General features: G+C 38.4%; 1 protein-coding gene across 1 annotated transcript in view; it reads right to left on the bottom strand.

Moving 5' to 3' along the window:
- Window positions 1-12,355, bottom strand: part of TDRD3 (tudor domain containing 3) — a 217,941-nt gene that overhangs the window by 56,990 nt on the left and 148,596 nt on the right. The window contains exon 10 of the mRNA XM_007945569.1: window positions 7,132-7,976. Within this exon, the coding sequence (XP_007943760.1) occupies window positions 7,132-7,976 (845 nt within the window). The remainder of the gene's footprint in view (window positions 1-7,131; window positions 7,977-12,355) is intronic.

Here is a 12,355-nt window from a genome sequence, read left to right as displayed (position 1 = left end):
CTTGCTTCCAGAGACCCGATCCCTCTCGGGATCCCATTAGAGATATGCAAATGAAAACAACGATGAGACATCATCTCACCCCAGCAATAATAGCAAAATTCAACAGGACAGAAAATAACAAATGCTAGTGAGGTTACAGAGAGTTTTGGAACTCTCATACACTGCTGGTGAGACACTAAAATGGTACAACCATTGTGGAAAATGCTATGGCATTTCCTTAAAAAACTGAAAATAGAAATACCATTTGAACCAGCAATTCCATTACTAGGAACACATCCTCAACAGGTGAGAGACAGGACATGAACAGACATATGCACACCCTTGTTCATCACAGCACAATTCACTATAGCAAAGAGATGGAAACAACCTAAATGACCATCCATAGATGAATGAATAACCAAACTATGGTACACTCACACAATGGAATACTATAAAGAATACACAAACAATAAAAAAGAATAATGAAGAATATGCCAATCATCTCACAATGTTGATCAATCTGGAGGACATTATGCTGAGTTAAGTCAGTCAACTGAAGAAGTACAAATGTTGTATGAGCCCATTACTATAAAAAGTCAAGGAAGAATTTGCTTGGGGAAGGGAACTCACTTTGTAGGTTACCAGGGATGGGAGGAAAGGGAAGGGAAAATTTTGGACTGGTTGGGGGCCACAAACTGAGTTGGGTAAAAGGAGAGATGGTATGAAAAGAGTCTATGACCAGCATGGTAACATTGGGGAAAAGGAGGACACCGAATCATGCACATAAGATCCAGACAACAGAGACTAATAACAGTATATGTACAATACTGCATTACCACTAACACCAAACACCTGGCTACAGATAAATGCATAGACAACTGAGAAGATCAGATGGGGTTGGCAAACAGGAATGTACCCCAGACCAATGGATTTAGCTGAAGATAATCTTGCATAGATACTAGTGATACAAAATAACCACAATCATTACAGAAGCAACAGAAGACAGGCTTGGAGAAATCCCTGAGAGACAGCCAAACACCTTGGGAGAGAGAACCACCGGGACTGTCAACTCAGGACCATAGTATTGGGGGACACCAGACTCAACTGGCACAACATAACACATAAAAATCTTGTCCCACAATATTTGGTGAGTAGCGACTGGAGTCTTAAAGCTTCTGAGTGGTCATCTAAGATGCAGCTGATGGTCTCCTCTTGTCTGAAGTGAAAAAAAGTGAAGAAAAGCAAAGGTATTTGGAAACAATCAGCCCTAGGACATGATGGACCTCAAGACCAGAAGAACTAGGTGGTGCCCGGCTACCAACGCCAACCACTAGGGGAGGGATCAAAACTAGAGATCCTGGATAGAGTGGGCGGAAAAACGTGGAACAAATTCAAAACCACAATAATGATCAGAATTACTTGTCGGATGAAGTTCGATGAGGGCCCGAAGACTATGGCCCTGAGATACACTTCAGGACTGTGATAGGACTTATTTACTTCCAAGTTCTGGCTCCTAGCCCAACAGTGGAAAGACTTATATGCAGCAAATCCAACCCAGGGTGATGCACCCACCCACTCCATGGAGATACACCCCTTGGAACCATTGCCCATGGGCACCAGAGAGGCAATATTCACACAGAGGAGAAGCTGGACAGACAGGAGTGCACAGTTAAGAAGGGCATGGCGGGGGGGGGGGATATTACAGGGAAGGGAGGGGAGGAGAGTGTGTTAGGGTCAGGGATGGTAATTGGGGAGTGAAACCAAATGTACATGAACTGTTGAATGTAAAACAAATTCTGCTGTGTAAATTTGCACCCAAACCACAATTAAAAAAAAAAAAAAAAATGCTTTTCAGTAAACATGAAATGAAAAAAAGAACAATTTGCTCTTAAGGAATATTTCTTCAAGCCAGTGTAGTTAGTTCTACTCTAACAATATCTACTCTAACAAAAACAAACCAAACTCACTAACATTGAATCGATTCTGACTCATAGTGACCCACACCGTTTTCCAAGGCTGTTAAATCTGTTTTGTAAAAGCAGACTGTCTTATCTGTTTCTGTCATGATTAAGTTTGTGTCAACTTGGCTGGGCCTGGTTGAATGGCTGGGCAGCTGGATATAGTATTCCCCATGATGAGACTGGTAATCAACTCCATGGGGAATCTACTGTGAGCAGCTGAGTAGCTGCCTTTGGGTATGTGATCTGCTTCCCGTATATAAGAAACAGCTTTGGGAACAGTCTCCAGCTTATGGTATGCTTGAACCCTGCACGTAGCCGAGTCATTGTTCAGCAGCCTAACATGCTCTGTTGTCTTGGGACTTTCAATGGCCTTGAATTAATGACCTGCCGTGTCATTTGATAACATCAGGACTGTCCTATTTTATATTTGTCAACCTTGGGCTTCTTAGCCTCAGCAGTCAGTAGCTGTCTGAGTGAAGAGATGCCACTAGCTTCAGTGGGCCGGGAGCAAGAGACAGAGCTGAACTCCAAAGCTGAGGGGCTTTCACACAGCCCTCAGAGCCTGGCACTTGGAACTTGGACTTCTAGCCTCCCGAACTGTAAGAGAATAAACTCCTGTTTGTTTAAGACATCCCATTTGTGGTATATTCTTGTCAGAGCAGCACTACGTATCCAAAACAGTCTCCCATTGAGTGGCTGGTGGATTCAAACCACCAACCTTTTGGTCAGTAGCCAAATGCCTTAACCACTGCACCACCAGAGCTCCTTATCTACTCTAACAGTATCTCTTAGTAACAGGTTCCCCAAAACCAGAAAATGTTAAAAACAACAAAAATTCTTATTCTCCATATCCTTCTAACAAAAGAGTTACCTCCTCTGTACCAGGAAAGAGTTCATTTTTACCAACAAACAAGTATATTTCATACTACAAAGGTAATAAATTAATCTGTAGTCCCTTCTTAGTCTGGATGCTAGCAAGTTAAGAGACTCAAGTGCTGGAGTTTTCCCTATCTTAGAAGTTTTTGACATACATTCACATCTCTCCCCTCTTTTATTTCTCATCCTCACTCTTTTGTGTTCTGTCAGTGTGTTGGCTTTTCTGGACCTATGCTTCAACTGTAAGCCTCAAATCTGGTCAGTTCAGGTAAGTTCAACAAACACCATATCTTAGTAGAACAAATAAGCTGACTTATTCTTAGGAACTCACAGCTTAATAAAGAAAACATGCATAAGAAATAACTTCTATAAAATGGGGAAAGTACATTAATAAAAGTGGAATGATGTGGCACTTAGCACAACTGAGGGGTCGGGAAGAGATTCCTGTATGGAAAGATAATGAATGAAGACAGTTTAGCCAAGTAAAGAACTGAGAGAAGGGTCTTCAGGAAAGTGACAAATATATAAAGCATGATGGTAAGTAAAGGAAATGACAAACCATTTAAAAATAACTATGATATGAAGTGAGAAGAAGGGTCAATCAATAGGAAATTAGGCGGGACAGACACAGGTAAGAATCCTAGAGTCTGTAATTATTCTACTGGTAAAGGTTTTAAGTAGGGAGAATAACTTGATCTAAGACTGGGATCACAGTGATAGCAATTTATTAAGAGGAATAAAATTTAAGGCAAGGAGAGCAATTTGGAAGTTGTTCACTATTCCAGCTGAGAGAGGATAAGAGTTGAAACAGTTATGGCAATCTAGAGGTAGGAGGAGAACTGCCTCATCTTTAAGTCCTTGTATGGAAATAAAGCTAGAGAGAAGCCAGGTTATTACAAGACATTTATAAAATATAAATTAAACCAATTAATTTTCTCCAAAACACTGCAATGCAATTAAGAAGATTATGACCAAACCAAAAAAACAAACCTGTTGCCAGAGTTGATTCTGACTCACAGAAGCCCTGTAGGACAGAATATAATGGCTCTATGTTGTTGCTGTTATGTGCCTGTGAGTCAGACCCAACTCATAGCAACCCCTCCTTGGGTTTCCGAGGTGGTATCACTATGGAAGTAGATTGCCCAACCTTCCTTCCAAGGAGTGGCTGCTGAGTTTGAATAGCCAGCCTTCTGGTTAGCAGTCAAGTGCCTTAGGCACAATTACAATTAACAATAAAGTTTCCTTAACAATATCATGAGGTATTTGGAGTTATTTGGGTAACAACACAGTCAGAACTATGTGATATGGCTCGGTGAATATTCAGTATTTGTTGAATGTACTTACTTCCCTGCTAAGTACAGTATCTGAAGACCTATAGGCCTGTTTTGGAGCTCTGGTAGCGTAGTGCCTAAGGCATTTGACTGCTAACCAGAAGGGTAGCGGTTCAAACCCACGAACTACTCCTCGGAAGGAAGGTTGGGCAATCTACTTCCATAGTGATATCGCCTCAGAAACCCACAGAGGGGTCTCTATGAGTTGGATCCGACTCAACGGCAGTTTTTTTTGTTGTTGTTTTTGTTCGGTTATAGGTCTGTTTCCCTTCTCTATTGTTTACTAGTTTCTGGTGTCTCTGTCTCTCTTTATGTGTTTCTCTCTCATCTCTCTATTTTTAACTACATCTCATAATTTTTGTTGGATGTCAGATATTGTGTAATGTCTGATTTGAGAAAACACTGAAAATAATGGAAAAGAATGCCAATTGAAGGTTGGAGAAAACAAATATGTGATACTATTCCAAAAAGAAGTGATTTTCTCCAGCACTGCTTGACAATCTAGATGTAGGACAAGGAAGATGAATAGGTAGAATAATTCAAGGCTGGTATTTTATAAGTTGGCAGTGATGGAAAGACAAAGAACCAAGAAGGTTAAGAGTATTTACAAGGAAATGCTTGAAATGACTGGCCTTGTATTTTAGTCTGGCAGCTGGTTAGGAAAGATGATTAGTGCTAGATTATTAAAAAAAAAAAAAAAATGCATCATACAAACATATTCTAGTACCTCATTTTAAAACAAACTAGTGAGCCCTCTTTTACTCTCACACCTGTTTCCAGGTAACAACCGTTTCTCTACTTCTCTTCAAAGCCAAACTTCTCAAAATAACTGTCCACATTTCCTCAGTTCCCATTCATGCTGCAATTACAATTTGGTTTCTGCACTCAATCCTCCCTCTGAAAACTGTTCTTCTCAAGGTCACCAACAACCCTGCATCACCCAATACAGAAAATAGTTTTCCGATTTTCATCTTACTCAACCTCTCTGAGAAGCACCTGGCACAAACAACTACTCTCTGTAAGGTAGGCACTGTTAGCTTGATAAACCAACACAAATTTCTACTTTTCTTTCCTCCGTCATGAAGCTGAAAACACTTAATAAAAGTAATCTCTCACTACCGAAATAAACTTGTTTCCTGAATTCTGAAAAGTGAGTAGTCTGAATTGATATAGTACCTGCTGTCTAATTCTCCCTTCCAACCAGGAAGTGGCCATGCGAAATACTTGTGGCCAATGAAACTTAAATAGAAGTCTCTTGTATTTCTGAGAAGGTTTTTGCTTTTCTGGGCAAAAAAAGGAAAGACACAGACAGTATTGCCTCCTCCTCTCCTATCAGTCTTGAATAAAAAGTTGACAGCTAGACGATTATGAGTCCACATCACATAAAAACCTTAAAGCCTATGCCATCTGTCTATACCACTCCATATTCCTCTTGGCTGTTACCATCAAGTTAACACCATGCCTATGCCTCATCATTCACATTGAGGCCTGGTTCCCAATTCCAAGTCCTATAGCATCTTTATGTATTTATATTTCATTTCATTTCATTATTTAATTCTGTAGCCTTTCCCTTCCTTGCAATCTTTACCATTGCTAGCTCCATGACTCTCTTTAGCCACACACTTTCCTAAGCATCTCCTGGACCTTATGTCCTGGAATTACTGTACCTGTTAAATATTAATTTCAGTATTTTTCTCTCTGAAATCATCATACCCACCCAGGTCTCTCACACTTTAACTTCATTGCATTTGATTTTATTAGCTTGCTGATATCTTCAGTCTCCTCACCAATCTACTTTTCCTTATATAAATGCATCCTCTTGGATTAACAATAAACAAATATAAAATGCTATACTGTGAAAAAAGCAGGGCTACAAAGGAAAACCAGACAAACCAGTCCTGCCCTCCAGGGCCATAATACTATAGTAGGGGAGACAGGTATCAATCCAGGAACCAAAAATAAAAATATTTACAAATTGTGAATTTTAAAACATGAACAAGCTACAGATTGAGAAAGAGAATAAGGCAGGAGAGAGGAAGAGCGGGTCAAAGAAGGGTTCTTCAAGGAGGTGCTGTTTGAGCCGCACTCTCAAGGATGAGAAGGGTAGTTTGTAGGAGAGCATGTCGGACAGAAGAGAAAGTTCACAAAGGTCTCTCTCTGAAGGCTTTCTGTCCTCCTCTCCATCTTGTTCTGACTACCTTGGTCTCTCTCGGCCAGGCTCTTTCTCATGATCCATCATATTCTCCTTACCCTCACCTTCTGTCTTCCCTTTTCTTCTTCCCTTTTTTCCTTTCAAGTAGAATATAATGAGAAATTAAAGAATGTTTAAATTATTGGTTTTATTAGTTTACTTAAATAATTTTTCTGCTTTTTTTTTAAAGCAGGCCAAGTGTATACATTTTCTTTAAATTAAAAAACAACTGCAGAATTCTTTACTACTCAATTTTCTTCCTTATGGATGAGTGTAATTTTATTAGAAAGAAAAGCAAACATTAATGGTTCAGTTGATGATAAATGAAATAAAGATACACTTTACTTAATCACTTTTATTTTTCTAATATGTAAACTCTGGTAGCATAGTAGCTAAGGCACTTGACTGCTAACCAGAAGGCTGGCAGTTCATACCCACCAGCCACTCCTCGGAAGGAAGATGGGGCAATCTACTTCCGTAGTGGTACTGCCTTGGAAACCCAAGGAGGGTCGCTATGAGTCGGGTCTGACTCAATGGCACATAACAAACAAACAAAAATATATGTAAACTAAAACCAAATCTAACCTAAACACATCTTATTGGATAGATATCACCCTAAATATATATGAAAAAATATTAACTATTGTGTTTTTTTATATCTATGTATCTGTTCAGAGGCTTTAAATAGGTACGATTAAAACAAAATTAGTACCAAGGTAATGGTCTCTAATGATGCCACTAGAAAGTTGCATTTATTAACATTGGTACATAATATCTTTACAGCAAACCATACCTTGTTGTCTTCCCAATAAATTGCAAAACATTCATCTCCAGGTTTCCACACTTTTGTATACTCCATAGGAACAGATGATTCTAGGACTTTTTCTGGCTTAATTGGCCCAGATCTTCTTTTGGGCCCACTATTATAAAATATTTTCTCATCGTACGAAGTAGCTGCGATGGTTCCTGCTGGCTTAATAGGTCCTACTCGCCTGCCCTTCAGTGGTGTTTCTGTCTCTCCATTTGGAATACCAATGAAGCTATTAGTTCTGACAGGATTCTGGTAGTCAGTATTTACATTAAAATGTTTTTCAACTTTCACCCCACTGAAAGCTTCATTATTTATTGTTCGTGGCTTTCTGTCAAAAAAATGATCAGGATTTGCTGTTTGGTTTTCTCTTTTCCCACGTTTTTGATTATTATAATCTATGGATTCTTGAAGTGGATTTTCTTTTGCCTCTGCATAAAATGGAGCTTTTCCTGGTCTACTGTGCATAGAGGTATCTCTTTTTTTAAAAGCACCATCATTGTGCTGAGAACTTGAAGGATATGAAGTGTCTTTAGTTCTATCATATCTAGAATATGGTCTATCACACTTGATTCTCTCTTCAGCCCATACTTCAGATACCAAAGAAGTTGGTTTTTCAGAACCTCTGCTTCTAAATAATCCACTGCCTTCAAAAACGGATTTTGAATTTTGGGTGTCTCTTTGAAAACGAGGAGGCTTTTCATTTCTTAGCTGCCTGGTATCATTTCGAGGAAGATGTCTTGGTTGATTATTATCTCTTATTCCATTCTGCTCCATATTTGAAAATCCATGTTGTCCGTGATGAACCTGCTGCGGCTGTGATTTAGGTTCTGAAAGGTAAAAGTATATTGCACACATATTACAATGAAGACTTAGCATTAACATTAATTTAAAATACCTAACAATTGTATTAATGTGAAATTATTAAACTCCTATATTAGCAACTTCTTCCATCTTCCAACCCCATTATCTTAATCTGCTTCCTTAGAGCACAATATATTTTTTTAAATTTGTATTGTGATTTGGGTGAAAGTTTACAAAGTAAATCCATTTCCCATACAGCAGTTCATACGCATTTTGTTTCATGACACTGCCTGCAACTCCCTACAATGTAACAGCTTTCTTCTGACTTCCTCCTTGTAGTTATCTCTTCTCTATGTCCTTTCCTATGCATTCTTGCCCCGTTCCCCCACCCCCGAGCTATCTCCCTGTGCAAAGAGAGATAGCTATTCTCCTATGGCTAACCGTGCTCTAAAGGGTGTATCTACCTGATGTAAATGTTCACCCTATATGCCTGCCTATTGCTTGGCTGGAAGCCCTAGGAGTGAGTTCAGTTGCAGGCCTGAATGGTAACTAGGGGCCATAGTCTCAGGGGTCTCACCAGGCAGTATCAGACCAGTAAACCTGGTCTTTTTTTTCTTTTTTAAATAATTTTGAGTTTCATCCCACATTGTTCTCCTACTCTATCCAGGATCTCCTGCACTGATCCCTTTCTGAGTGGTTGACAGCGGTAGCTCAGCACCATCTAGTTTTTTTGGTCTCATGGTCACACAGACTGAAGATCACATGGTTTACTAGTCCCTTGGACTAATTATTTCCATGCATCTTTGCTTTCCTTCATTCTTCTTTGCTCTGGATGAGGAGAGACCCATTGTTACATCTGGATGGCCACTTGCAACCTTTTAAGACCCCAGATGCTACTCACCGAAGTAGGATGTAGAAAAATGTTTTTGTGTAGTATGTTATGCCACGTGACTTGCAAGCATGGTCCCAAGCCCACAGGTACAGCTACTCTCTCCCTCAAGGAGAGCACAATACTTTTAATGTAGACTTTTCCTGGTTAGCCATCTTAATAAAGTAAAGCAATGATATGGATCATGAAAACTGGTGGGTAATTCAAATGCAATTTATCCTTATCTTAGAATATTTGTATTCTTAGAATATAGCTATATATGCCATTTTGATAATTCATTTCTCAAAACATTAATGAAACAGGACTATAATTTGCTAACTCAGAAGCTGCTATGAAATTGCATTAAGTATGATGTGTGCTCAACTCCTTTCTGAATGCTATTACAATATATAACTGTCATTGTTAATCAAGCTCCAGCTTAGCAATAATGACCTTTCCCAAATACTTATGGATATCTATTTGGATTATAAATAGACATCCTACTACAGAAAGGAGTTGATAATTATCTTAATCTGAGTAATTATGTAAGAGTAGGTACTATTTTTAAATAGGTTTGAAAAACATGACTAATAATGCAAATATTGTCAAAACTAAAAGTAGTAACATGGTAAATACACTCATAGATATTTTTTAAATGCTTGTATTTCACATAGTGATTTTTCACTCTATCTCAATTTTTACTGCATCTTTTAGACTTCCTGCCTCCATTTGTTTCCCAAAGCATGTCTTTAACATTGTTACTAAATACATTGGTTGGTCTTTGGTGTACATATTTTCTTTTTCTTACCACACATCATAATCAACATGCTGTCAGGGACTATTCTTACATTTCCCATGGTCTCAAGGGTGCAGTACTGACATTTTCCATGAGATTATTTCCTGCACTGCAGAAAATTATCTTCTTTGATCTCAGGTATTAAAACCTAAAAATACTCTTCTTTAGCTACCCCAGTCACTGTGACCATCAAAACAGTCCCTATATATTTCCTAACATCCACGGGTGGCAAAATGGTACCAGGTGAAATGCTTAGAACTGTAGGGATAAAAATAATACTGTTAGAACTGACAAGGGACAGGATGGCGGTGACTTCTTGGTCACAGCCAACTACCTGGAGGGAGTGAGTAGTTGGACTTGTGGGCTCTGGACCACGGTCACAGGGAACATCAAGCTCAATTAGCATAACATACTATACAAAAACATTGTTCCACATCCTACTTCAGTGAATAGCGACTGGGATCGTAAAAACATGAAAGCGACCATCTACATGCAAAGAAGGGTCTCTTCTCATCCAGCACAAAGAAGAATGAAGAAAACTAAAGATGTGTGGAAACAATGGGACTGATACACCATGCAATCCTCAACCTATATGACCATGAGACCAGAATAACTAGATGGTACCTGGCTACCACTGTCAACTACTTGGAGTAGGATCTGTGTAGCAGATCCTGGATAGAGTAGAACAATGTGGAACAAAACTCAAAATCAAAACTAAACAAACAAACAAAAAAGACCAGGTTTGCTGGTCTGATACTGAGGCTATGTATGGCCTCTAGATGCCCTTCAGGTCTGGAATTGAACTTACTCCTGTGGCTTCCAGCCAAATAAAAGAACAGCATATGGGCTGAACATTTACATCAGGTAGATATACCCCATGAAGACATCAATCATGGGAGAACAGAAGGGCAGTGTATGCACAGGAAGACCACCTGGGGGTCCGGAGTGCATGGGAGGGAAGGACACAGGGAAGAGAGAACTATGGGGAGGAAGTGGGAAGAGAGCTGTTAAATTCTGAAAAATTACAGTCAATGTCATGAGACAAATTATATATGAAATGCTGTATGGAAAATGAATTTGCTCTGTAAACTTTCACCCAAATCACAATAAAAATTAAAAACAAAACAAAACAATACTGTTAAATCTTCCAAAGTGTCTAAACAGGCAGCAGGCTAAAGAGTAAGACTCAAAATGGCAATAAACTTTTCAACAGAACCACTAAAAGCTAGAAACCAATCTAATAGGCTTAAAATGACTTAAAATTGAGGGAAAAAGATTTTCTAAGTAGATTCCTATATCCAGAGAAACCATTTATTAAGTGTGAGAAAGATAAAAATTGTTCAAATTCACAAGCTCTCACACACTAAGCAAGATCATTTAAAGAGCATCTTTTAAAATCACTTTTCTCCAGGAATATCTGCTTCATAAACATAATACAATTATTATTTTTGAACCATCATATTCAATATTCAATGTTTTACACACTGAAGAAAAATAATCACCTTTACTTTCAACTGTTTATTGTCTAGACATAAAGTTTTCCAGGAAAGCAAGAATAGCAGTGAATATAAGTAGTACATAATTGAACATTTTTCAGCAGAAACAACGCTATGGTATTTGTTTCCAAAGTTGTTAAAGAATAAAACAGCAGATTCCCATTCCTGAATATCTGCCATATATTACGTACCAAACATTAGCATTTTATAAAATTATGAATAGTGCCTGAGGTAGTCTTATGATACAGGTGTTATGAGGTTTATTTAACAGAGAAAGAAAGGTAAAGTCCCCTATATACTAAATTGAAAAAAATGTTTCCTGTTCCAAAATACATCAAATACGTTATTTTCTGCCAAGAAAGTCTGATATCACACATAAGTAAAATTTCAGTGAAGGTAATTCAAAAATGCTTGAGAAGTAGTACATTGACCGGGAAGTACCAGAAATTCAAGCTGGATTCAGAAGAAGATGTGGACAAAGGATATCACTGCTGATGTCACATGGATCTTGGCAGAAAGCAGAGAATATCAGAAAGATGTTCACCTGTGTTTCATTGACTACAAAAGGCATTAGACTTACAACACATTATGGATAACAATGCAAAGAAAGGAAATTCCAGAACACTTAATCATGCTCATGAAGAACCTGTTCAAAGACCACAAGAGGCTGTCATTTGAACAGAATAAGGAGGTCTGACTCAATGGCACATAACAACAACAACAGCATGGTTTAAAATCAGGAAAGGTATGTGTCAGGGTTGTATCCTTTCACTGTATTTATTCAATCAGTACGCAGAGCAAATTATCTGAGAAGGTGGACTATATGAAGAAGAACACAACATCAGGCTTGGAGGAAGAAATTATTAACAACCTGTGGTAAGCAGATGACACACCTTTACTTGCTGAAAGAGTCCCTGAAACACATGTTGATGAAGATCAAAGACTGAAGTCTTCAGTATGGATTACACCTCAACATAAAGAAAACAAAAATCCTCACAATTGGACCAAAACATAACTTCATGATAAACAGAGAAAATATTCAAGTTGTGAAAGATTTCCTTTTAGTTGGATCCACAGTCAGCACCCAAGGAAGCAACAGTGAAGAAATCAAACAACATATTGTTGCACTGGCCAAATTTGATGCAAAAGACCTCTTTAATGTGTTAAAAAGCAAAGATGCATTTTGAGGACTAAGGTGCACCTGACTTAAGCCATGGTATTTTCAATTACCTCATATACATGTGA

The sequence above is a fragment of the Orycteropus afer genome, unplaced genomic scaffold (genome assembly GCF_000298275.1).
Source record: "Orycteropus afer afer isolate SDZICR_OR568_19922 unplaced genomic scaffold, OryAfe1.0 scaffold00138, whole genome shotgun sequence".
Classification (NCBI taxonomy): domain Eukaryota; kingdom Metazoa; phylum Chordata; class Mammalia; order Tubulidentata; family Orycteropodidae; genus Orycteropus; species Orycteropus afer.
This window is presented reverse-complemented; position numbering and strand designations above follow the sequence as displayed.